The 27,613-nt window shown below is 37.5% G+C and overlaps 1 protein-coding gene across 3 annotated transcripts; it reads left to right on the forward strand.

The window, feature by feature from the left end:
* The first annotated feature begins 1,021 nt into the window (after positions 1–1,021).
* TASOR (transcription activation suppressor) lies at positions 1,022–27,613 on the forward strand. Of its 3 annotated transcripts, none has more exons than XM_035894719.1 (22): positions 1,022–1,099; positions 2,252–2,344; positions 3,219–3,291; positions 4,720–4,811; positions 5,164–5,322; positions 6,592–6,719; positions 7,389–7,420; positions 7,868–7,973; positions 8,378–8,481; positions 8,591–8,694; positions 8,931–9,003; positions 9,200–9,274; positions 10,899–11,615; positions 13,607–13,785; positions 16,224–16,365; positions 21,076–22,019; positions 22,743–22,865; positions 23,441–23,600; positions 24,246–24,354; positions 24,528–24,706; positions 24,793–24,951; positions 26,506–27,613. In XM_035894719.1, the coding sequence occupies exons 2-22, from the start codon at positions 2,327–2,329 to the stop codon at positions 27,060–27,062; spliced, it is 4,233 nt and encodes a 1,410-aa protein (XP_035750612.1). In that variant the 5' UTR covers positions 1,022–1,099; positions 2,252–2,326; the 3' UTR covers positions 27,063–27,613. The 3 variants fall into 3 exon arrangements, with proteins under 3 accessions (XP_035750612.1, XP_035750614.1, XP_035750613.1); XM_035894721.1 differs by having other exon boundaries at positions 13,343–13,785; positions 26,477–26,558; XM_035894720.1 differs by having other exon boundaries at positions 13,343–13,785; positions 24,793–26,523.

The raw sequence follows: 27,613 nt of genomic DNA on the forward strand, positions 1-27,613 counted from the left end.
TCCTACAAAAAGAGAAAAGCAGTCTCAGAAATGTCTGTTGGGAATACTTTCTGTCTGAAGTTTGCAAATACCACAAAAGTACTGCACTTCTTGTGAGTATTTTGGAGTTATCCCAGAGAGAAAAACACTTGCCATACTGAACTAGTTCAGTTCCCCCAGGAGTATTTTCTTACCCATTACTCTTGAAATCTGCACTTGGATTCTCTGCTGGCCCACTCTCGGGTTGCTCTTCTGATCAGTTTGTCACTTTTGGTACCCAAATATGAATACAGAAGCTTAGGGAGATGAACACTTTACTGTGTGAAATTAGGCAAAGGTTTGTCCAGGAGGTGAATTTGTACAACAACAAATTAAGGGCTTTCCTTTTAAAGCAGTTATTGTAAGGAATAAGATCATAAAGCATGAACACAGGCACTGTGGGTTTTAGTAACAGGAGCTTATTGGACTTCTCTAAGATAATACTGAATTTATGCATATTTAGCCTAATCACCATAAGCAAACAAATGTAAAACCCTGTAACGGTTCTAAAGAGCGGCTAGGCTATGAAACTTGTTGGAAGTTTTTATTAGAACAGTTTGTTCCTGGTCCTTAATTAAAAGAGCTAATTAGTTTAATTAAAGTTCTAAAAGTTTAATTACAGTGTGTTGCAATACATATCAGATATTTTCAAAGGGTAAATTTGGATTTCGGGTGCTTCCCTTATTAACTTCTGAGTAATATTAAAAAAAAAAATCAAGAAATGTGATTATTTTTTTTTAAGATGCTCTAATTCTACGCAACTTTATGTTAAACTTTCTAGCCTAAATTGCATCTTTTTCAAATATTTTAAGTATTGTGTATTCTAAATTCAATCATGAACCATTTGTCTTTATGCATAAACTGTCACCTGGAAAACTTTGGGATTTTTTCAGATATGTATTGGAGCTTATTATTTTATTTCTTCTCTTTTATAGCGCTCTTTCAGCCAGTAGCTGTAGGCTCTCGAGAATTTGAGGATGTTGTGAAGATTCTGCATTCATCGTACTTGGAACCAAATTCAGTGTCCAGTTTTAATTACAAGAGAGCCAGCTTAGTTCATAGTGAACTGTTGGAAAAGGAAGTGAGTATATTTGTGGCTTCTCTTTATGAATAAGGTGCAAGTCGACTGAAATTTAATGGTTTTTTCTGACTCTGGAGGCAAAGACCTGGAGCTTATTTTCTACTTAGATGCTTGATATTTAATTGCAAACTTGCATCCTCAGAAATGTTAGCAGCTATTTTTCAGGCAAGTTTAATACTACATCAATCTAAAATCTTGCCTGCCAGATACTCAGAAAAGGCTAAAAGAAAAATTGTATTTGGCACCACTTGTCTTTGTGCGGTTTTAGTTTTCAAAAATTTGCTTAATTTTTATGTATTTTTAATAACCTGGAAAGATGTTATAGTGTCTTATTTGAAAGGCCTGATGCTTCCTGTGAAACTTATGATTAAAATATTTTTCTGATACTACGTTTACATAGTCTCTGTAATGTTGTTTTCCAAGAAGTAGTACTTAAGAGTTGATTACTTGAACTAGTAAGTGGAGCAGCTCAAGTTGAAACACTTCTGTTGTACCATATCTAATGTCTCTTAAATCCAGCCTTGGCTTTCTTTCATGACTGTGAAATAAGTTTTCAGTCTCAGTGCCAAAAAGCTTCACCTGTGGAGTAATAGAATATATAATTGGTTTGCTATAATTATTATCTTGAAAATATGAGGTAAACTCTTGAAGCATTTTTTTTCTGCTACTATAATACTTACAGTTACAGCTAAGGAGAATTGCAACTGATGAAAACCACCTCAGTAGCAGTGAGGTGCAGCTGCAAAAGTACATTCACAGTGTAAGAGATAATGGTCTGTCTCCTAAAAAGAGAAAAAAGCTTATTTCTGAAATTTCAAAGATTATATGGAAGGCATTGAGCTGGATGCTTCTGGATAGTTATGCTACAAAGATAACACTAAAACATAACTGCACAGGTTTGTTTGAAGAGTGTCTCTTCCTTAAAACAACAAAAGCACAAAGAAATCTTTGGGCAGATTAAGCCAGTGGTATTTCCCACGGGTATGATGTTTTTAAAATTTAATTTTAGCATGCTATAGTCTCATTCAAATTATCTTTTGATTATTTTTGTACACTTGGATCTGCTAATGTAGATGGGACCTTAAGACATTGACACTTGAATGTGACGGCAGTAATCTGTCTACGTGTGTTAAGAACTTTCTGTAATAATAGTTCACAGAAAAACGCAGAGAGCTGAAATTTGATGGTCGCCTAGAAAAAGAGCTTTCTGAAACCTATGCATTTCTGATGGTTGATCGGCCTGAGGTAAGAAAACAACTGCTTATAAAATGCTTTCTCTTGTTTTTTCAAGTAAGAATTTTTGGGGTTTTTTAAACTGAGTGTTTTCATTGACACACTTACTAATCTTTAAATTATTTTTGCAAAATTCAGCGCTGGAAAGTATATAAGGGTGGGAAAGATACAGTATTATGTCACCGTATTTAAGGGGCTCCATTTACATGTCTCTGTAAAGTATCTTCTCTGTTTTATAAATAGAAGGATAGATTTTATGGATGGCATGTGGGTTTTTACTGGTTTTGTGGTTTGTTTTTTTCTTTAATTGAAAAGGAATGTCACGTGTTTTTATTGCAGTTGGATTTTGATGTGGGTTTGGTGGGGGTTTTTTGAGTCAAAAAGAGGTTACCTTAAGGGGAAGGTAACCTGTAATATTAGAAAATGGACCTTATCTCTTATCTTCCATGTCCCTTCTTTGGTCATATGTTTTTAGTGAAAGTGATGGAATTTCTGTGCTCCTCCTGCTATTACAGAGCCACGATTTCTTTCTTAAGTATTCAGTCATTTTTCAGGTTTACTTCTGCTTTGTGTATTAAAAGCAACTAATGTTCCTAAAGTGTGTTTAAGGTGTATAGGGAGGCTGATTTCTTTAAGATACGGGTGAGTGTGTAACTGCTTCATACTGAGTGTTTGACTTGCACAGTTTAACAGTTTATATAGTAATTCAGACTAGTCTTACCTCCCGGGAGTTTTGTTTGTAGGGGTTTTTTGGGAGATTGTTTTTGGGGTTTTTTTTTTTTTTAGCTCAATCAAAAGTCTGTAACTGTTGTTTCTTACTGTTTGTTCTGTTCATATTCTGGCTTTCCTGATAGACTTGATTAAAAAAAATGTCTGTTCTCTTCAGATCCAAAGCATATGCGAAAAGGGGCTGCAGGTGGGCCACTCCAAAATAACAATTCTTGGCAGCCCTTCCATGGGTAACTATCTTTTGATTATATGTACTGGTATTATTCAGTATGAGTTGGCAGATAATGTGGTGCAGTTGTGTAAACTTTCAGTCCTTTTTCTATCACTTATTGCAGGAACATCACAGCTAGGTATTTTTAGCAAAGTAGATTGACATCAGAACATTATTTCATAACTCTGTTTTTGACTAGTTCGTTTAAATTCCTTTCCCAAAGGGAAGACCTAATTCTCATTTTGCCTTAAGTCAAACCAATATATTGTGTCTTCCCAGTAAAATTTGGAGGCCAAAGAACTAATGCAATTTATGGCTCTGTGCCTCTCTGTATTTGTACATACATATATATATATATATACACACACACATACATGTATATGCATTCAGAAATACCTAGGAGAAATAGTAGCTCAGCTTAGTATTGATGTAGTTAGAACTGAAGTTCTTGAATCCACAATTCCAAGAAGAGCATAGATAAATTAGAGGCTTGGAAGAGTCATGAGGTGTTTAAGAGATTTGAAAGTGCAAGATGCAAAGTTCCTTTTGTAAAGCTTTTCAAATGGAAAACTAAGAAATAATTTTGTCATCCTCTGTAAGAGTAGTGTGATACAGAGGTGCCAGTGTGAATGTTGAAAGCAGAACAGATGGGCAGGGGGAGAACAAACGTATATGAGCACATAATTTTTTACTGTTTTAGCTGATAAATGTTCAAAGCAGTTAAATACAGACTTGGAATGAGAGGAACTGAAGCAAAATGGATACTTTTCTGAGTACCTGAGTTCGGTTACAGTTATTTGATCTGAGGTAGCTAGACCAATGAACGACTGTGTGTGTTTGACGCCTTCACATCTATGAAATTATGGTTGAAGTGTTGAAAAGCAAGAAATTATTTTACCTTTCTATTTCAGTGTCAATTCACGATTCCAAAACAGTGTATTTTTGTCAACAGTGTGGGATGAAAGATGGCTGAGGATGCCAGTGTTTTCCTGCCTTATTTTTCAATCATACCTTCGCTGCTTATCTCAACGTTGTGCAGTGGGACATTTTACAGAAGGACCTCAGCTGTTTAAAACCAACAAAAAAACCCACACCTGAAAACAGTATCTGTATAGCCTTTGGGCAGGGCTTGTCCTCTTGGCGGCAACACTTCCAGTAATGTGGGTGTCCTTTCAAATTGAGCTTGTGTCTGTATTCTCCTGTGGTGTTTCATGCTGCAGTCGGTGCAAGTAAACTTTTACTCTGTTGTCTTGAAATGGCAAATCGTGAACATGCCTTTTACACCTTCATTCTGATCATATTCCAAAAAGATTGTTTTACCTTTATTGTTTGGTATACATTGAGCTTTAGTCACATGTAATGCTTCTTAAACTTCTAATAATGTTTTAACATTCAGCATAATGTGGCTTTTGGTTTTGTTTGTTGGGTTTTTTTTTTTTATACTCAGGTGTATATATCTCCAGGTATGCTGATTTATTGCAGCCTAATCCTCTAGAAGCTGGAGCAACTGGAGATGTCATTGTTTTTAAAATAATAAAGGTAAATTTATCTTGCTTGGTTTTGAAAGATTATGTTGCTTACTGATAAAATAAAGGTGGTTTTAACCTAACTTACTGAACTTCCATTTACGCAGTTATCTGCTTATAGAGAAACTAGAACCTACCAGGTTTAAAATCCAGTGTTCACACTGAGCTTAAATAAAGCATAGTAAATTTTTATGAAAGGCAAAAATGTCTTGTTTTCCTTGAAAGCAGGAAAATAATGTGCTTCTATAAATGGCTTTTTTAATGGCCTGTTTTTATTTCCCTGCTCTTACTTCCTTTTGTACTTGAAGCAATTTGTCAGTTTTCAGGAAAAAGTTTATGCTTACAATTCTTCTGCTTTATTACAGGGAAAAATGAAAAGCATATACGACCACATTGGTATGAAAGCAATGGAATCAACAGTAAAGAGTGCGTTAGATCCAACACCAAAGCACGAGTGTCATGTTTCAAAGAATGCAAATAAAGTAACTTCCTTGTTGGCTTATCGAGCCTACGAACTTACTCAGGTAGAGGAAAGCTGAACATGCCTTAACTACTTCTTATATAAGAACTTTATAAACAGGACTTTTGAAATGATGGAGATAAAATTACTGAAGATACAATGAATACTGAGCATGTAAAGCTGAAGTCTAGTATATGTTTAGCAGTAGCCCACAGATGCCTGTATTAGAAATGGCAGAACAACATGTCAGCCTCTCCCATTTCCCTTATATATACCTGGACCTGATGGAGATCTCTTTCAGATGAGGATGTAGGTGGAGTAGGAAATAGCTAGGGAATGTACATGGGGACTCGAATGTAGGCTGGGGAGGAGGGGACATGTGGAGTTTGAAGTGTAAAAGTAGAATGGGCTAGTGGGCATTAAATGAGTCTCCTAAAAGGAAAAACATTGGCTAGGAGGGAGCAGCAATTTTCTTTTTTTCTTTTTTTTTTTCTTTCTTTTGTTTCCCTTACCAAATTCTCAGGTTTGCGTATGGTGAGGGAGGAGAGAATGGAGTCAGTTCTAAGCATCTCTGTTCCTCCAGCTGTTCCATCTCTGTTACTGCAGTAATCTATTGCAGTCAGATTATTCCATCAAGTCCATAGATTTCAGGATACTTACTTGAAAGCAACTTCTTTTGACTTCTGTAAATCAGTGCTGGGCACTGAATCAGATGGCTAGAAAATCAATGTTTTAATTTCTCATTACAAACATGCCTTAATTAACACTTTTCTGTAACATTAGGATTTTGTGACTGAAGATGGACTACAAAACTCAGCAATATTTACTTTCCTCTGTGATTTTTTTTTTGTTTGTTTTTGTTAATTGTCCTATACCTCATCAAGAATATACTTTCAAATAAATGTTGCTAAATTATTTTTTCATTGTTGATTAGCTCCTGAAGTAGTGTCCATCCTGTTGGTGTTTGATAAAGGAGGGAGGAGAAGGTGAAAGAATTACCTTAATTGATTGTGCTATAAAGTGTGTACAAGAACAGCATTTAAAAGCTTCTTTTTGTAGGTATCAGCTTATGAAGAAATAGGCTGTTGGTAAAAAGGAACATAAATGTGATTTATTATAGTAACTTATAACTTCTTTTATATACCATTAAATGTTTGGCATAATGGGTTTTAAACAAACTCCCTTTATTTATTTAAATAATTAATTGTGAGGTATATTTTGTAAGCTATTCCTGTGAAACAGAGTATGCCTTTCAGTACCAGACTGTTAGTATATTTGCAAAATACAGTTTACCGGACTTCTAATTTAACATTGTGTTCCCTTCATTTTCTAGTACTATTTTTATGAATATGGCTTTGATGAGATAAGGCGAAGACCAAGACATGTTTGTCCTTATGCTGTGGTTTCATTTACTTACAAAGATGAAATGGTGCAAGTACCAAAATTCTTGCCCCCATCAAGGTAAGCTAGGAAATGAGTTTTGGAAAGACTGCACGCAGCATGAGGAATTCATAGCTCTTGGCAGTAGTTTAGAAATGACTTAGATGAACAGTGCTGAAATGAATGGACACATCACAGGGACTTAGCATAATAATACTTCTAATGCAAAGCAAGAGGTGACAAAATTGGGTTTCTGCAGCAGGCTGGCCCCTGTAGAAAGCAGTTCTGCTGCTCTTTTCACCTACTTGCCTTCTGCCAAGGTGAAATCCCTGTATAAAGTGGGTTTTTTTGTTTGTTTCACTGAGGAAATTCACAGGCATAAAAATGCTCACAGAATTATCTTGCTTGCTATTCTGATGTTCTGTGTATTTTGTCACTGAACTCTTCACTGGTTTCATCTTGCTGTTTGTGGAGAGAGTATCTAAATGGGTGGTTGATCACAAATACAATACATTACCCATGCCGATAGGAAGGCATCCAGATGTGGGGACTGTACTACGTAGTGCTAAAAATAGTTATCAGGATATCTAAAATAGCACAAGATGCTGCAGCGATGATAGCTTGAGGTTAGAGAGCAAATTATCAGTGTTGCTATTTTGTTAGATTGATAAAATATCCTTAATGGAAAATTCAGTAGCCAGAAGTTTCTGTCTCAACCTAGTAATTCTGTCTTTTTTTTCTTTTTGTTAGATCAAACAGCTTCAACGCAGATAGAAGTACAGGTAAGAATGAGCTGAAGTAGTAAGAACTTATCTTCTGTTCCTGAATCTGCTGTTCAATGGCACTTCAAATAATATGATCTTCTGTCCTGCTTTTCTTTTGAACCTCATTCAAGCAAAATACTAATGTGCATGAAAGTGGTTGACAATTAAGGTAAGGCAAGAGGATATAATTCCACAGATGTTGGTGTCAAGGGCATGCTTATATAGACAGGTGCAGGTAACATACCAACCTCCTTTACTCTGCTCAGAGCAGGTCAAAACAACATAGGATTGTAAACATCCTTTCAGTTACCTTTTAATTTAATATTTAACATATTATTGTCTGGTCTGGTATTGGGATGAAACTTTCCCTAAACTGCTTTTGGAGATTCATCAGTCTCTTCCGTTTCCTTTCAGTCCCACCTAGCAAGTGGTTTCACTTAGTCTTTCTTTCTCCATTTAATTTAGATAAATCTAACTATACATTGTGGAGGGGACAGCTTTGGAATAAAGGCAAACTTTTGTGCCATGTTTCCTTGAAATCAGCAGTGTGTCCTTTCCTTCCATGCAAGCTGTGAGTATTACCGTTTAAAGAGTAAGTTTAAAATATTTCTGTGTTAAAACTCCTTCTAGTAGACTGCTGAATTTTGGATATATTGAGATGAAAATCTAAAATACACTTTGACTACATGCTTTGAATGTGCCAGACTAGACTCTTGAGTCATGCGTGTTCAGAGCTGCTTTTAGTTCATGCACGCAACTCTGTCAGCATCATTTTGTTTGTTTTTCCCTTTGAAGTGACACACACTCCTTTGCAGGAATAAACAGCACTGGCTCACAAGATAGTCCAAGGAACTGATTTTTAAGAGCGTGTGTTTGATAGTTCTTATTTGGTCAATGAAGGTAGGACTATGGGGGGGGAAAAAAAAAGGTCTTTATTTTTTTCTTTTTCTCCCTCTCCCAACTCTTCATCTCCAGTCCTGAGAAGCTTGAGGTTGAAAAAGTTGTAAGCATTGATCAACTGAAGAAAAAAATTTCACCAGCATTGTTCTATAAAGAAACTTACCTAGGAGCAAAAGAAGGTAAATAGTTCTAGCTTAATTTTTTTAAATTCAGAATTTTAAAGTTTTCTGCATTATAATTTTGTTTCTGTTTTTCTTACCTTCTCTTTCTACCCTTGTATTATTTCAGTGTTGAAGAACGGCATGTACTGTAGCCTTTATGAAGTTGTGGAGAAGTCCCGTTCTGGTAGTCACTTGGAGGGTTTACTTCAAAAGCTAGAGAAAGAGAAACTTGTGAGTGCAACAGATTTGACTATTCCTGTTTCTAAAAATAATTTTACTAACTAGTAATTGACGTGTGCTACAAGATCCATGATCTTGCTGGAATTCCCTCGCTGGCATATTTTAAAGTATTGTGTCAGGACACTTCTCTCTACCCACTGATGGAATTTAGTTTACAGACAGTAAGAGTATTTGTAATGAGCAAATGTCTTTGTTTGAAATGGTATACTTTTCTGGCTTGAAAACAGGTTCTTGTGAAACCACTTCTGGACAGAGGATTTCTTTTTCTTCTTTCTCCTTGGCAAATGAGTTCCCCTTATGGTATGCATACTCTGGGATTTTTTGGTTTTGAGTTGTTTGGGGTTTTTTTTTTTTTTTTTTTTTTGCTTTTTTGGTTTTGAGTTGTTTGGGTTTTTGGTTTTTTTTTTTTTTTTTTTTTAGGGGGTTGGGGTTTGGAATACTTTTGAAGCATAGCGGTCGTCTCCTTCTCAATTGATTTTATTTTCTTGTGTTCTAGACCACCAAACTGCACGTCCCCGTATGCTACATGCATTGTTTCTGTTTCCAGAACCTAGAGGTATAATGAGCTCAAGTAAGTTTATTCACTGTTGAGAGTGTTGTGTATGTGCTTATTCAAATGTAGTTTATATTCTGTTGAGGACTTCATAGTGTTCTAGCCTGTCAGTGTAATCTAGGAATAACAGTTTGCATTGGTTATGGTCATGGTGATGGTGTTCAAAAAGTGTATATTTCTTCAAAAAAAGTAATTATCACACTACATATTTTAAGTTTGTCCATATTTTAGAATGTAGAACTTTGTTCGAATTTCTTGATTGCTTATTGTAGTAGAACTGAGCATCAATATTCCAAGGGATCTGTGCATTAGTAATAACATTGCACTATAGAGATTTGAGGGCTTTCTTTAACCATCAAATCATTAAGGGCAAAACATCTGAAAGTCTTTAAAGTACCTGTAACTTTTTTTTTTTTTTTTGCATTGGGATATGCACCAAAAACTGAGTAAATGAGCAAAGAAAATATTGATACAACCAGGTAATATAAGATGACTGAAAGGGCTTGGCTTTAGTAGAACTTTAATGCTTTGGGATAAGACTTCAATCTTTTACAGTTGAAATTTGCAGTAAGTAGTACTAGCAGCAGAATGCAGTCCTTTTTGGCCTGCTGTGAGTTAGAAGTGATATTGTCAAAACATAGCTCTTTCCAGGCATTTTACAAAGAAGTTCTTGTCCTAAGTCTTGGCAGCTTTCTAGATTCTTATCTCTGTATTTCTTATTTTAATAAATCCCTTACATTTTTCTTATTTAAGTAACAGTTGTGAAAATTCAACCAGTTATAGATTGGGTAAGAGGAGGTATGATGTAAGAGACATTTAAAGTGTGTGCATGCCAGTTCCTTAAAAATACTCCAATTCTTGCTGCTGTGACATTTCAAAGGCTTGTGAGTTCCAATTTCTGTCAAACGCAAGATTAATCACTGGTTTGAGTCTTCAGAGGTGCTTAAATGGTTGAATGGAGAAAAGTTTCAGTTGGTGTTTGGAAGGGGGAAGAGTGTAAATTAATAAATAAATTAAAAGGAGGGCATAACTTAGAGCCTTCTTGAGCTGCTGTTTCAAGGATGCGGTAAAAGGATCTAATGGCGTCCCAGGACAGGGAAATCTTTCTCTTGGCACGTGCTCCTGTGGCATCTCTTTGATTTAGTGAGTTGTATTGCTTTGCAAAGGAATGCAAAATCTTTATAGGATCCTGCTGGGTTACGAAGCCGAATCATTTTGTAAGGGTCCAGTGAACTTAGAAGCAGCACAATGAGCGCATCAGGATTATATAGGGAGGAGTAATGCTTCCCATGTTTCTTGCAGGGAGCTGTTAGGCTGCTTCTTAGTAAACAGTAAGTCTTTGAAGTGGCCTTCTTCTAGAAGGGTCAGTAAAGTGATTTCAATTGGAAATGGTATATGTATCTAGGGTACAGGTTACCACAAAATTAGGAAAATGAGCAATTCATCAAGACTATAAGTAGGTTGACTTTTAAAATACTTCACAAAAAAATCCCTTTCCTGGATTTTGGGTTATTTTTCCACAGTCGTTCCAAACTGTGTTTCACCAAATAATGTATAATACAGAATATTGCTAACTAGTCATCATTTATTTGTAGCTTTATGATTTGATTTTAATTATGAATTCCCTTTTCTCCTATGGCAGCACAAAAAAGTGTTCCATTTGGAACACAGAAAAATTCAACTACCATGGTGTTGCACGAAAATCAGGAAATCATTCCAGAATTCACAAAGTTTATTCAATCTCTACATTTTGCTTTAATCCAGTCTCGTAAAGACGCTACTGCAGATTTCAATGCTGTTGTGGAAAAGTATATAAATGAGTATTTGAAAAGATGCTGTAGTGGCTCTGGAAAACATAGAGAATTTGTAATATATCGGTATGAATCACGGTTGGATGACAAAAAATTTCTTTATTCTGCTCCAAAAAATAAATCTCATATTGACAGCTCCTTGCAAAACTATATTTTTGGTTGTGAGGCATATCAACTACCTGTTTCTAGAGCTAAGGAATTGATGGAGGGAAATCGGAAACTTCAACAGTTCAGTCCCATCTCAGATTATGAAGCCACAGAAGAAGACTCTGATTTTGCCAACACAAAAAGTGGGAAAAGAATCCGTGCAAAATACGAAGCCACTGTTGCCAAGCGAAAACTGCCTCATTCTGGAGATTATGATCCCGATAGACTCAAAGAACTTATTAACTTAATCCAGTGTAGGAAAAAAAATGTAGGTGGAGATTCTGATTCTGAAGACCTTAGAAATAAAACTGGTCTGAAAAGGAAGCTGGAAAAACAGTCTGAAAATCTGCGGAAATACTTAAAAATGAGTGAATCTTCAGAGAATAGTTGTCAGTATGAAGGTAAGAAAGTCTTTGTTTAAAGTTCCTCTTTAAACATTGTAATTCAAAGCATACTTAACATTTAATCTTTAAAGGTTGAATATATTTTGCATACTGTGGATATTTTAGTGCATGGTAGTTAATTTAAACATTGGCCTGAGATCTATCAATAGAGATGCAGTTTATTTTTATATGGGTTGCCTCTTTCTAGAAAGACAAGTTAGCAGGACTTGTCATGGAAGCTGCTTTTGTTCTGCCTTTTTGGAAAGAAGGCAGATTTCCAAAGAATTTTCTTAGCTGTAGAAGTGTCCAAAGATGTTCTAATATAAAGTAGTAAGCAGACTCTGTATCATAATGTCTTTTGCAGAGTTTGACTTTAGGCATTGCTGTAATTCTTTATGGCTCCAATACCCCATATAATACTTCATAAATTTAGATTGAAGAATTAAGCTTCTGAGCATGAGCACAGCTAAGTTCTGAAATAGCCAGGAATGCGTGTAGTGGGACAAAGGCAACAACCTAACAATATTAAGATTGAATTATTCTGTACATGAAATTATCTACATCCAAACCTCAGATAATTGTCACAGATATTATCTGATACTTACTTAAGATCTGCCAAAAAACCCTCTTTGATTTCAGTTTCCCTGACAATGATGCAGGCCTCCTTCAGAAGGGGGAAAATTGGGGAGAAGGGTGGCACAAAAAAGAGGGGAAATTACATCAAGCACTGGTCTTTCTCATGTGTACTTAAATCACTTTGGAAGGTGAAGTGCCTGATGTTAGGAATAAGATTCCCTTTTGAGAGGGACAAAAGATACGTGTGGATGGAGGAGACGGAAGGTAGGCTGCATGCTAGATCTTGGGATTCCTGCTTGAAAGTCTGTGAACCTTCAGGGTCTTTTTACATCGACTGTTGATGTGAAATAAGTGAATGCATTTGTACCTGGCTGTAATCAGTATCTGTTTAAAACTAAATTTTGACTTAACTCCTTCCAGGGGTACCAAACCAGCAACATCTATCTGTAGTTTGAATACCATGGTTTTATATAATCCTGAAAGTAATCCGTTTGTCTTGCAAAAAATCTTAAGCTTAAACATCTAAACATGATTAGATTTCCATATATGATAAATGAGTTAGGAGTTCATCAGGTACTTAAAGTAGTTCGTTGGCCAATCTCTTTCCAGGAATAAATACCTGTGGTATTTACTCATCCAAGGGGAAGAGTAGAAGAATAATATCCCTCTTCTAAAGTTACATTTAGTATAAATAGGCATGGTAAAGTTTTAGAATTATGCTTAGTCTGAGATAAATTGTGAGGTTAAGGATTGAGATACACATCAGCTTCTGGAGCAACAGTAATAGGATGGAGCGAAGTACATATTTTGCTGAAACTAATCTTTTTCTCTCAACATGTGGTGGAGAATTTTACAAGGTTTCCATAAAATACATAGATCATAGTATGTGACTTCTATTAGAACATAAAATGGTATGGTATTGAGTGACCTAAAAAAAGGTAATTATTTATCTGGGGGAGACAGTTAGCCTTTGAAACTGCCTTTTTATCAATGTCTACTTGTTCAAAAATTTTTTTGTTAAGAAAATAAATGTATGTGTACTGTATGACTTGATGCTAAAGGGTGAGACTGTGGGTACGTGGTAGGTGTTTGGGGGGGGGGGGCCTGGTTTTGCTTTTATTTTAAAATTTAGTAATGGATTACTTTTCCCCTCCTCCCCCTACTCTAAGGGGGCAGAACCTCGGATTCGCCACACTCTGTTTTCTCAATTAATACTGGTCTTGGTGGACATGATACTGACTTGAGGCAGCAAGATGTATCCGACCCTGCTGTTACTGACACACATGGCCTCATTAAACTGCTTTTAGAAACACTAGCTAGTTCAGGACACTTGGATTCATCGTTGGCACAGTCTGTAAATCAAGCTTTAGGATTAAGCACTGATGAAATTGAAGAGGATCTGAGACAAAAATATGAATATGAATCCATTCCAGCACAGGACAAAGATGATCATGAGCTTCCTAATACTGCTCAGGCTGAAAATGTTAACTTTAAGGATCCACAGAGCCCAGTGATACTGGAAACTGATGCAGCATTCTTACCCTACCCTGTTGATGTTGATTTACGGCTTTCAGCTAATGAAGTAGGCCTTGAACACACGCTACGTTTAAAAGTAAGTGAAATTGCTATTTCAGTAGATGATGATGATGAATGTACTATTTCCATAAATATTATGAGACAATGAAAAAAAATTGTATTTTTTTACATAGGTAAACATAGATCAGCACTAACTTTCTGTGAAGAAGCTTTTCTGTTTGGTAGGGGCATGTATGGAAACTTACTTGACTCCAAGATGTGTGTTCCTGGTTCTTTGTCTGCTCTTTGTGTCATAGAATTATAATGAAGAATACCTGAAAGATGGGAAGCAACCATGGTCAGTCTTCTTCACTAGCTTTACAATAAGTCTCATATGCAGCTGTTCCAGCAATAGGCAGCAAAACTTCATTCTGTTGAGGAATGCTGTGTATGAGGGTGTTTTTTGATCTTTGCTGAGACCAAAGCCTTGCAGTTGTCTTCTCTCTCTTGTAGAAAAAAGATGCTTTACTCTGGCTCTCACCTTGCTTACAGTGGTGGTGGTTTTTTAGTTATTTAGGAAGTTGTTGCATGGGACAGGTACAGTGTTACTGTACCAGCTTACATACTGCCTTCCATCTTCTTCCTCCTTTGGGGGAGATTCTTGGTCTGGTTAGGGTATTGAGGTTGTTTGAACCCTGAAGCACACTTTTGCCTAGCAGTTACTCTTCCCGGAAGTTGGTTGTTCTTCCACATGGACTCTCTCTCAGCAATGGTTGCAGGGCAGGCCGTTAATGATTGTGTACTACTTAGTCTTTAACTTTATAGACCTGATAGGTGCTTTGGATATGACAACTTGTCATGATTATGAAATTCCATCTCGGGTGCAGAAACAAGCCTTTTTTTGACCAGGCTTCTCCCAGATCTAAGTTGAGACAATCTCTTTCAAAGCTTATGCACCTAGAAGTCTTCCCCCTTCTCCCTGCAAATGCAAATAAAAAATAAATATCTTAGTCGTAGGCTGTATAATTTCAAAACTTTTTTCACCTGTTGCTTTTTTGACATAAGCAAGAAAGTGGAAGAAGTCAAACTGCAATCTGTATTTGATATTTAGAGTTGGTTGGGGGTGTCATAAACAAGAATGTTTATCCATAGGTGGTCAACAGTTGAGAAGCTGTTTCCTTTTAATGATAGCATGCTCTCTCATCTTGATAGAACAGATTGGCAAAACTAAGTTGATTATCTTTGGAAACTAAATATGCTTTATAGGTTCTGGACTGTTATCTTAAAAACAAACAAAACCACCAATGGCAACAGCTTACCTCAGCTGACTGTTTCTGTGTGTGAGTTCGTGACCTTTTCTAGTGACAACACCTCAGGGTTAGTAAAGTGATTCTTCCTGCTTTACAATCCTCAAGCATCCTTTTGCTCTAACTGTAGTTATTGCACCAGTTTTGGGAACTGGTTTTGGTCCATCCTCTTCCAAGTGTATTCTCGCTCCTACCTGATAGTAGCAGGCATTTTATAAGGCAGGAAAACACCCCTCACTTGTGTGCACAAGTGAGGATCCTGCAGTCCTCCTCTTTCAGTCTTGTACTGTGGAAAAGATGATGGACTTGTTTCTGTCCCTCTAGCAGCGTCTGAGTGAGAAAGTGCCAAGAAGTGTGCACAGTGGATGTTCTTGAATGCTCTATGGATATTTAAGATGGTTGGGGAATTGGCATTATTTAGTTCTGGTGGGAGTAGAGTTGAAAAATTCTGAGCACTTACACGCATGCCTAGCTCTCCTTATGTGCCCTCTTGGTGCAGTGGCGTATATGTGTTCCATGCATACTTTTCATGACAGCATATGACTGGCAGAACAGCCTTTGAAGAAAGCTCTTGTACTTAGGGTTCAGAGTGCCCCAGCTGCTCACTTGATGTCATTACTCTACAGAGTGGTTGTTCTATGATCTCTGTTACTGATACTTCTACAGAAAGCCCGGTTTCTAAGTCATGGAGCGGGAGAAAGTTTGTCCTACCTGTAATCTCCATGCTGGTTTGCTTCTAACCATCTGGAATGCCAGATGAAATTGGATTGTTCAAGGGCTTAATACTTGTTGCAGGCAGTTCCTTGGGAATGCCAACATCTCATGGCTTTAGTCGGCTATCAAGATAGCAGCCTGAAAAAGGCGAAGGAGCAGTTTTCCTAATTTTTTTCCCCTCTTTGCCTCCTTTCCTCCCTGCCCCACCCAGCTTCTGTACTCTGAAGCATGTGCTCAGCTCTGCCTCATTTACTTAGTGATAGACCATCAGCAAAGACATCTGTCTCAGGAATTATCAAACAGGTAAATGAAATATATAAGTACTTCGTGTAAACATTTTCAAGTTTAACATGACTGATGGCAAAATTTCCAATATGCTGGTGAACTCAGGTGCGTTCTTACTTTCAGCTGTTCAGAATGTAAAAGCTTAATAGTTACCAAAAAATAAAAGTTTTGAGCTGAGAATTTTTATTGGTGTTTGTGTTTGGTTTTTTTGTTTTTTTTTTTTTTTTAGGAAGCAAGCACTGGAAGTGTAAGTAGTTTTGAAGACTACAGTCCCTGTCCTAGTACACCTATAGAAAATGCTTATCGCAGGCAACTTTCCAACTCAAATAATATAGAAGTTGGAATGCACTGGAAACTTATACCAATTACAGGTAAGATGGGTTTTAACTCTTATGTTGCTACAAATAGTGAATGAAAACATGTTCTAGAGGTTTGTATCTTTCATAGATCCCGTACTTGGGTATACAAGCATAGATATGGCCTATGCAGTTGTTTCTGATAATTGATTAATACAGAAATCTGCTGGATGAAAACAGATACTGGTGGAGAATATTGCTTTGGGTATGTACTGACATATTTTAGAAATGTGAATGGTCGAGTAATTATCTAGTGAGGTACATAACTGTTTTGAATTCAGTGTTTGAACTTGCTAGGTTCTGCTGAAAGATTGGATGGGCGGATAATTGCAACTAGCAATCCAGAAAAGTAATGAAAAACGTGTTCTCCTTATAGAAAGTAGTCTACTTCTTATTGCATTAAGGTCTTCCACTGAAAGTGCTTTGTCCTTATCTAAACATTTAAGTCTTAAATAATCTTACAGAAGCAGCTTCTTGTTCTACTTCTTGATGAGTCAACAGTGTCAAGTTTGGGGAGAGCATAAAAGCATGGATTTGAAGGATGTGGAAACTGGGCTGTAGGAACAGTCATCAAGAGCTCTAACTTCAAGGCTACAAATTAAGTCATCTTATGACTAAATCCAGATAGAATTTAACTGCATTCTCCAAGTAAAAACTTACTGATTTCTGATTGTGTTCCAGGAATGCTGGAATCTGTCTCTTGGGACACTTCTGATACCTGTCCAGTTGTGTAGTTCAGCAGCTCTTTTTTGTTTGGCTGAGAAGGGAGGAGGGCAGGGGAAACACTTTTCCCCTCACAGTATTCAGAGGCCTTTCAGCAAAACGGCAGGGTAGTTCTAGATAATGTTTTCTGTACTTTCTTTAAGGGCCAAACATTTAAAAATCTGTTCTGATGTTTTGCTGAGTTACAAAGTATGGAGACTGCAAAGTTGTTTGGATAGGACATTATTTCTTTTACTTCTGGAGGAAATGGCCACTGTGCATATAGATGAGGATGTGGTTGCTGAGCTAACTAATTAAGTGGATGATTAAGCATCTAAAAACTGTAATACATTGTAGATGCTGGATGTGGGAGTTTGTGCAAGGGTTAGTCATTGACTGACACATTTCAGAACAAATCTTACTGGAAAAAAATGTCTCTGAAGTCTTCTGAGAGGCAGAAGTACTCTTCTATAGAGATGAAAGAGATTGGCTAAAGATCACTGGATTTCTTGAGTCCCTACAAGGTCAGTTCTTCAAATCAGCTCTTGCTGCAATAAGTATTGACTATCCCTGCAATATGATCATGTAAAAGGTGCTATATAAATACCAAGAAACTCTACAAATGCTAACTGGTGCTGTCCTTCAGGAGGGGCAGGAAGAGTTCAAGGGGATCAGATGTAAAAACATGAAAATAAACAGACAGGTGAGAAGAGTGGGTGGGACAGTTTGCGTATGTCATTATGGCCTGAACTACCAAGCAGCTCATATTCTCACCTGGTTTTGAATTTTCATCAGAAAATCAGATTCGTAATACACTGTTCAGCAAGTGGACTCTTTTTATTGAAGTACATCAAGAAGGCTGTAGGAGAGTCAAGAGACTTTAATGTTTTGGGCTACTGGCACTCGATTTTTACTGGGTATCTCTTCCTGTATAGTGTATTCTAGAGGGCTTTGAATTTTTATTCTAGGGAATTAAGATCAATTCAGTAATGTTATTTAAAGGAAGCTTCATTCTTTTCTGAAACAGATTGCTTTCTAAATCTGATGGCTTCTTCATGTCTTTTATTTCTGTAGCAAGGTAGCTATAGAAATTAGTTCAGAGAACATCAGTCTTTCTTCATCTTTGCAGGAGGGCAAATTAGCTCTCGTTCTTTCTTTTTAAACAAAAATATGGTTTACTTTTGATACAGGGATCGTGTTCAGCTAAACTTATGTTAAGAACTTAACTCCTCATAGTTTGTGACTTGAGAAGTGTGGGGGGGTTGTCTTGCTTCTTCCCCAAGGACATCAGAAACTGTTGGAGGAGATAGTTGTTCATAGGTCCTCAACTTGTCTGGACCACTTCTGTATCGGGTTATTGTTCATTTCTTCATGTTTACGTGATCTAAACTTCTGACAGTAGTAAGCAAATCTGAGTCTTATTTTTGAAAGCTAACTTGGGCACATGTGCATTTTAACAAACCCATCCTAACTCAGTGTTGGTTTGAATTTGAGACTCCTCTTTGGCTTTAGACATTAAGCACGAAAACGGTGTTTGTTCTTGCTTATTCTTCCTTCTCTTGTAAGAGACAATTAATGCATTAATGGACTTTCTTAAAAGTGATGGCTTTTGATTAGATTAATCTTGGATACAAAGACACAGAATGTTCTAGGCTTTCTTTGGCAGGTCATGTTTGAACTTTTGATTTCAAAATCTACCCAAGAATCCTCTTTCTAGTGTCACTGTAGGAGGATGTCCCTTAAGCAGTGAAGAATTTTACTCTAATCTGCAAGGATAACTACTTCAGCAGCCCTTAAACAGCTGTTCCCTCTAAGAATGTTATCAGTCAGTTCTCTTTCTGGTTTTTTTGACATATCCAGTTACAAGGTATTACCAACAAAGAGTATGTTTGAAATCATAAATCATACTTTAATAGTTATTGAGGTGTGTGTGTGTGTTTGTTTGGGTTTTGCTCCTTGCATTTGTTTTTTTGCGAAGACTTGTGGCCCAAAGGTGCAGATCTGTGAAGGATGCCACCTTCAGAGTATTCTATTTAAATAGAGTATTTAAGTTCTCTTCAGAAAATTCTATTTAAATAAGGGTAACTTTGGTTTAAATCATCCTTTTTTTAAATCCTGTTTTTTACATTTTAGAAAAGATTTTGGATTTCACATTCAGCAGTATATCTTTCTGTTTAAATTCTGCTTAATGGTTTTTAATCAAAACCTTTAGTAAAAACTAAGGCTTTCTTTTCTAAAATAAAGTTTCTTTCTGGAAAACTTAAATAATCTTTGCAGAATAATCTATTCAGTTCTTAATCATATATATCTTTAAAACTTTTTTCCTAATATAATTGTTACAGAAACTTTCCGTCAAATCTGGATGAGTGGATTGTGTATTAATTTTTTCAATAACCTTAGGATTTGAAATTTTACCTGTGTTGGGGGTGCAGTCAGGAAGAGCCACAGAACAAAACTTCATTGCTAAAAACTGGTATCCAACTGATATAGCTATGTTAAAATGTAAGGAGTTACAAAAATAGCCCCAAATTTGAAGCCACGGTATAGCTTTTAATCTTACTAAGGCTTGCTTTAGGGTACAATGTTTTTCTTGGTTACAATAGTGATGTAGTTTGTAAGTGTTGAGCAGCTCAAGAAGAATGAGACGCGTAACATTCTCAAGTACCTTTTATCTCAAATGAGCATAAACTTAAGCTTACTTTGTTGAAATTATAATTTGGTACTGAGTTCTTCAAGGTCTTCTAAAATTAATATACTTCTGTGCGCAAAAGGTGTAGATCAACACTGAAGGTACAGGGCAAGAAAAAAGGTTCAAATAAAATAGAGTGGAACTAGTTGGAATAACCTGATTTTTATCTGCGTTTAGTGCTTTTAAAGAAAACTAGAAATTTGGGGTAACTCAAAGGATGTGCTCTGGAGGATGAAGAAAGAACATACAGTTTTCATTGATAAGAAGAATTAAATGGAACCACATTTCTGCTTTCTCTGTACAACTGTAGTAGCATAAAGTAACTGAGGTGATAGTGTCACCTTGATAAAGGGATCCTGGTAGTGACAGATGTTCAAATGATCAAATTAGGGACTCAATATGACTTTCTTAACAGGCTACAAAAACTACTGCATTCCAAAAGAATGCTAACTTTTAGAAACTGTCTATGCTATCTTGGTTATTGCTTCTGTTCCAGAAATGTGGTTTTCTGCTTATAACTGTATTAGCTTTAACAGTAATACAACACTTAAAAAAACTAAAAAAAAAAAAAGTAAACAAAACCAACAAAGAAAACCTCCTTTGCAGTATTTATGGAACAGGTGTATAGTGAAATACCTGTAGGTGTCTGAAGTATCTGTGTGTATCTGTCATTAATTGCTACAAAGCGTTAAATTTGGTTTAAAAAGAAACAAAACCATAGTTTTGAGTGTGGATGGTGAAGAAACAGTGCTGTAGAAATTATCTGAGGTTTGGACTATGAGAGGTTTTCAGTGCTCCTTGCAGCATAACTGATTCTGTGTATCAATAATTAGCATAAGACTTGGATCCTACCTTTTTAAGCCAATAACCAGTTGTGAGATCAAACATGCAGTTTGCAGTCTAACTCCCCAAGGCTGTGTGTGGCTAAAGTAAGCCTTTTGATTATAACCTAGTAGCAAATGAAAATATTTGAATAATTTGTCACCCTGCTTGATTTCTGATTTTTTTAATTTTTTTTTTTTTTTTTTTTTTTTTTTTTGAAACTGATAATAGTCCTATTACACTTACTCAGATGTTATCTCTGGGAAAATTACTTGTGTTCTGCTTTTCTGAGCAAACTTTGACTTTATTGTTTTACTGTCTTAGGAGCTATTAAATTTTCTGTGCTTCTGTACCTCAGCAGACAGTAACAATTTAGTCTTTGGATTTAAGTTGATTGGTGGGGGGAGGCACAACAGTAATGCTGTTCTAAAACTGTGGTTTGGAGGTTTTAGTTTATCAGTAGTGTGTGACTTTCAAACATGAGATGATGATGATTAACTCTTCCTATATAGGTCTGAAATCACCAGAAGAACCACTGGTGTATTTACCGCCAACGGATGCCTTTCCTAATGACCCCCGGGTAATAAATAGACAGAGAAGTTCTGATTATCAGTTTCCATACTCTCCATTTTCAGACACACAAAAGGGGACAGCAGAAGATGGACTTTATACAAGACAAGTGGAGAAACTTGAAGATCAGTGTGGGCTAGCAGATCACCCTTTTACAACTAAGCATTCCATTAGTGCAATAATAGAGACTACACTATTAGAAGAGTATAATCTCTTTGCAAGAAAGATTCAGGAAATTTTGCAGCAAAAGAATATTGCTTATGTTAGTGGTATGTCCACACCAGTCTTCTCTGCCCGAGAGAGGATAATGAGACTTTCTGAATACATATGTTTACAGGCATCAGAGATTTCTGTCCAAGAATATATAGAGACACTGAGTGAAAAGTTGAATAGTGTTATTTTGTCCTCTTCATGCGTTAGGCATACTCCACCAATTTATTCCAGTCCTGAATCGGCAGAAGTGGTCAGTAACGCTGCACTGAATCCTCCCCCTGACACGCTACCTGTTTGCAAGGACTCTGACACGGCGTTGTTATCAGAGCCATTGTGTAATAATGTGGTGGAAGATCTGGATTCTAATGAGCAGCGTTTGTCAAGCTTACCCCTAGTGAAGGAGGAAGTAGATCACATGAATGCTAAACCAGAGGATATATTGACATCTGATCAAACCTCTTCCAGTGGTGATCTGATGGAGCCACCAGAAAAGACACAGAAATCCCCAGAGAACCTAAGCATTTCAACCCAACCAGCCTTTTCTGATTTTATAAGCCAGTTAAAACCTGAAGTTTTTAACAGTTTGGTCAAAATTATTAAAGATGTACAGAAAAACACTGTGAAATTTTATATTCATGAAGAGGAGGAAAGCATTCTCTGCAAAGAAATCAAGGTAAGTATGTTCCAGTTCAGCCTCGCTTTAGTGTTAAAATAGAACAGAGTGCCTTTCAGATCAGAATGTACGAAACTGGACTTGCAAACGTAGACTGAAATTTTTTTCAAAAAAGGCTGAATTGTGAAAGTAGGCTGCCCTGTCCCATTTCTCAGTTGGGCTTCTGAGGTAGTCTTGCTTACATTTTTGACACAAGTCTCTTTCTTATCGTTGGAAAGCAGAACAGGCTGGAGTTTGGTTCTTTCTGAAGATACTGCCAAGGGGGTAACCTTATGGGGAAAAAAGGTTAACAAGGACAAAAACGTGATTGCTTACTATTTTAGGAAGAATGTATGAAAACTCTGTGTGTGTGGTTTAGGGTTTTTTCCCCTTCCCCCCCCCGATAATAGTACAGGGAACTTTTGGAGACTGTATTTAAATGTAGAAAATGGAAGTTGAAAGTAAAATAATAAAAACTTCTGGCTTTACTTGGAAACTCATGCAGGTTTGATAGGCTTGTCAGTTGGCCATAAATTTGTGATTCTGTAAGAATAACTGACTTGCTGAAACAGCCCATTTCTGTGTGACTGCAGTCTTCCGATGACATTAATCATAAAGACAAGGAAACCAGTCCCTCTGAGATTCATTTGAGTGGAAAACTTAACACCGTCACCATGTGGGGATTGTTTTGGCTGAACTACCTATTCACTTCCTCTTCACCATCTTCTCTTTCCGTGGTGTTAGGAATATCTTACAAAGTTAGGTAATACGGAGTGCCATCCGGAACAGTTCCTTAAAAGAAGAGCTGCTTTAGATAAACTCTTGATAATTATTCAAAATGAAGACATCGCCAACCTCATCCATAAGGTATTTCACATAAGTAAACTTGTACTGTAGAAAGCTACTGTTAAAGCTTACTGAGACGACCTCATTTTGAGCAAGGCTGCTTTCTCCTAACCGCAGAGCATTTAAACCATGTCCTGTGTTCAGCTGCCATTTGAAGAAACAGAACTGGTTGTGGTAAATACCCAGTCTTGTTCTGTCCTGTACCTGTAACTTCTTCCACCTCCATCTATGTGCATATTTATCCTTAGCAGCTGTGAAGTCGTACAGAGGCCTGAGCAGTTCTACTTCTAGCTGGCTGATGCTCCAAGGGCAAGCTAAGGCAGCCGTTGGGCTACCTGCGGTGTTCCTGACACTGTGGTTTGTGGTTATGCTTCCGTGCTGGAGAAAAAGGAAAATTATTCTAAGTGCTCAAGCTCTATTGTCTCATTCCTGTAATGTTTTGTGAGAGCAAAAAGGCAAGAGGAAAATTAGTAACTCTTTGAAAATGTCTTTTGAAGTTTGATATTTGGTATTAGTAACTAGGAGAGTTCTGTAGTTCCTTTTTTTTTTTGTATGGTCTTTGGTATACATCACTGATTTGTAACATTTTTAAACAGATACCTGGCTTAGTAACTCTGAAGAGGCTTTCCTGTGTCAGCTTTGCGGGTGTCGATAGTTTGGATGATGTGAAAAACCACACTTACAATGAACTATTTGTGTCTGGTGGTTTTGTTGTGTCAGATGAATCCGTCCTTAATCCAGAGTCCATCACGACAGGTAAGTGTGATGCTTTCTGAAGCTTTAAAACACAGACAAAAACCCCCTAACACTTTCGTATGCAAGAGAGGTGCCGCACTCATCACAGGGAAGAATCTAGTCTTCCATCTAATTTTTGTGAGGTTTTTTGGACAACTTCAGCTCATTCAGTCTCCTACCTCAGTGGCCTGTTTGGAGAACGTGTTTCTAGGGAACATGTGACCTTGGAGATCCTGTCTCTCTAAGTTTGTGTTAGATTGTGTAGTTATATACATGGAACCTTTTATTTCTTAATCCGCAAACATGCTAGAAAAAAAATACACTGAAAAACTACGTTTTTTTCACTTTTCCTTCATTTGAAATTGTATACTTAAGGAAGTTACCAGTGTTTTAAATAGATATTTGAGCAAGGCAGACCACACATGACTGAATTCAGCTTTTACGTAAGCAGATGCCACTGTTAGGCATCTGACCTACAAAAAAGCAGTTTTAGAATATTGTTGTTGGCTCATCTGCGAGGAAGAAATCCTGAAGTCCTAGGCTGATGTTCATAGTCGTGCAACTGTTCTTTGATCAAAATGGAAAGAAGCCTTTTGTATATACTGAAGCAGTATTTTCAGTTTGCATACCACAAAATTTAACTTCTATTCAATATCTCCAAAACAGATAAACTAAAACAGTTCTTAAAGTTTCTGGAGGATCTCAATACCCCAGATGGGAAATGGCAGTGGAAAGTCCACTGCAAAATACAAAAAAAGCTTAAAGAGCTGGGGAGGTAAGTGGTGTTCTTCAAATACCAGTTGTTCAAGCACTTCAGCTTTAATTGTGCTCTCCAAAACCCAGTTAAGTGGAACTTACTCTTACGTTTGTCTTTTGACTTAATTTTAATATTCAGACTGACCTTAAATCAAGTGTCTGTCTAATAGTTCACTTTTTCCCCCATTGCAGAATGAATGCTAACGCCCTGAGTCTGCTGACCCTTCTCAATACCCATCAAAAGAAGCACTTGGTTGAGATTCTGTCTTACCATAACTGTGATTCTCAGACTCGAAATGCTCCAGAACTGGACTGCCTTATCAGGCTTCAGGCTCAAAACATCCAGCAGAGACACGTTGTCTTCTTAACAGGTAACCCCCAAACTTCTGAATACTTCTCTCCCTCTTTTGATAATACGTGCTAAACATTAATACAAAATCTCCTTTTATGTGTTTAGAAAAGAATCTCAAAACCCTTTCAAATTATGTTGATAATGGAATAGTGGTTGCGACTGTTGATGACTTTATGCAAAACTTTAAAAGTCTCGTTGGGTATCACAACTCGGTTACTGAAGAAAACAGCCTCCCCCCCTCTGATGCTCACAAAAGACAATCAGGTAACGTTAACCGCACTTGTACTTCCTCTAGCTAATCAGCTGCGGGGGGTGGAGGTCCTTGCAATAGCGGCCTTTGCCCTTGTACATGAACGCCGCAGAGGGCAAGGAAAACCCAACTCTCAAGCTACTCCCTTGCTGTGTTAAGTGATGGGGGAGAAGCAGCTGGGACGGAGCACCAAAGGCGATCTTAAATACAGAATTGCAGGCTAACGTGGTGTTGTGCCCCGTTCCCGAGCAGTGCAAGCAGGGAAACAGTAATTGCCTCCTCCCTTATGGCAACTCGCTTCACTGACGATTGTCAGGTGAGTGAGATGGAGGACCGGACCTTGCTCACTGCACTGACTCAGACAAAGGTCAGGCGAGTCTAGCTTATAGCAGCATTTCCATACTTTATTGCACTTAACAATATTCTAATAGCATATATATGGTCTATAGTGCACCCACGTAGCGATGTGGGGAGAGGTACGGGGCATGAGGAGAGGGGGAGAGGGTGTAGGGTAAGCAATAAAGGGGGGTGATACAACCTGTTCGGAATTCCAGCAGCAAGTAGGATGGGGGTCTCAGGCCAGCTGAGGGGAGCTCTGGGGGGCCGGCATTCAGGCCTTTTGTTTGTACCCTCATTAGTGCGTAGTCACAGCGCGTGTAGCCTAACGCTAAGTTCTGCGCTCGCCTACTCGCAAAGCCAATGCCATATGTGGGTTACAAACAAGAGCGGACAGTGCTTAACATAGCAACAGGGGAAAGAGGAACTTCCAGTGGTTCGGCACAATGTTCTCAGTACCACAGTTCTTGAGCACGAGTTGTTATGATCTAGTTAGGTACGCGTGACAGTTTCCTCCCTGGCAGTTAATAGTATAAGCTTCCCCAGGGTAGTCCTGGCTCCTGACATGAGTCTGGGCTGCTCAGGCTCTTGACATGAGTTTAGGCTGCTTCTGCAAGTAGCAGATAAGAAGCAAGGGGAGTGACAGAGGCATTTTCTGCACATTCGAGGCAAGCGTTGACAGATAGCGAGAGGCTGTCAGGCTTCCACCCAGCCCCGCTCCCCACTGTGGCACGGCGATGGCATCCTCGCCTTCAGTGGGTTCTTTCAGCCAGGCTGAGCCTCCTCACATGCTGTTCAAGAAAGTCAGGCCTGTGCCAGCGTGGTGTAACGTCTGTTTTCAGGAAAAGGAAACATGATGATAGCTTTAGAGAGCGTAACAAAAGGACTGAGATGTCAGTAATTGTACTCCTTTAATTGTCTGATCAAATCCTCACCTACTGTGTAACTTCAGATGCTGTTTTGACATTAACCCCTTTGGAGCTGGGAGTTGGGATTTCCCAACACTAAACATGAACACAATGCGCAGAAGCTTTTAGCATCGGAATAACTGGACACTCACACAGAGGGTTAAGTGTGTATGTTGATTAAGTGAACCAGAGTGGCAGAAGACCAAGACTTAAGTGATATTGGACTTGCAGACCTGAAGCGTAACACTGTGTGAGTAGTGTATAGCTTTTCTAACCAAAGTTTGTATTTCAATAGAATAGGCCTTTCTCTTTTTCTTAATGTAGTTCTTGTAGAAAGCGATGAAAAGGATGAGGAGGACATGTCTCTGGATTCAGGGGATGAAACATCACAAATAGAAGTCTGCAATGATGCCTCTGATGCTCATTTGGAAGCTTTGCAGACAGAGGCCAAGGGCTCACATGGAGTAGGTGCAAAAGAAAGCTGCTTATCAGTTACAGAACTCTCTCCTGCAGCACAAATTGGCTTGATGGAAAAGACTCCTAAAATTGACTTGGAAGAGATACAGCCAGTTACTCCCGTTCCTACAACATGCTCTGCTGAAGGAGAAAAACACAACTCAGTTGAACAAGCTCCCTTCAGTAACTTCCAAGTTTATAGTAGACCATTAAACATGTCCCATCAGTTCAGTCACTTTAATGTACTCACTCATCAGACTTTCCTGGGAACAACATACCCCATTTCTTCTGCAAGTCAAAACCAAGAAGGGGGCAATTATTTTCTTTCTGCCTACAGTCAGAGCATGGATACAGAAAAGTCATCATCGCCTGGCGGTTGGGATGTAACTTGTGATTCTTCCAGGCCATATTCAAACCAGAAATAAACTCCTAAGTCTCTTTTTATAAGTTGCTGTGGACTTTTCTGTTTCTAAAATGGTGGATTAACAATTTCTATTTTATTCTGGAACAAAATGTTTCTTGTCCTTTATCTCAAATGTTTTCTTGTCTTATTTAAATCCTGATGGCCTGTACCTGTTGGAAGCATCTGAAAACTGAAATAAATATATATATTTTTTAACATTTACCGTACTTGAATTATCTTGCTTGTTGGCACTTTTAAGTTTCTACATTTGTATTTGACCTGTACCTGGGCTTCAGTTTGAGGTCTGTTTTAATGTAAAACTGAATGTTTGCCTAAGACGTGTGAAACAGCAAGTTTTTTTTAACTGTAAGAGTATCTAAATCACTTTTCTTTACATAAATATCAAAACTTCTGTATTTATTTGACAGTTGACACATTTTGTACAAATGTTTTTACATAGCTCTAAGGTAGTGTAGTTATTTTAATGACTATATACTGGATTTTGGCTAAATACCTCAGAGTAACCAATGGTGCAGTTCCATTACAAAAATAAAATAAACTCTTAATGCACAA

Source organism: Egretta garzetta, unplaced genomic scaffold (genome assembly GCF_000687185.1).
Source record: "Egretta garzetta isolate BGI_Z169 unplaced genomic scaffold, ASM68718v1 scaffold215, whole genome shotgun sequence".
NCBI classification, from domain to species: domain Eukaryota; kingdom Metazoa; phylum Chordata; class Aves; order Pelecaniformes; family Ardeidae; genus Egretta; species Egretta garzetta.

Coding starts and splice junctions, on each gene's coding strand:
- TASOR (XM_035894719.1), top strand. Junction 6,720..7,388: donor AAATTCTTGCCCCCATCAAG/GTAAGCTAGGAA, acceptor TCTTTTTGTTAG/ATCAAACAGCTTCAACGCAG. Junction 13,786..16,223: donor AACACACGCTACGTTTAAAA/GTAAGTGAAATT, acceptor TTTTTTTTTTAG/GAAGCAAGCACTGGAAGTGT.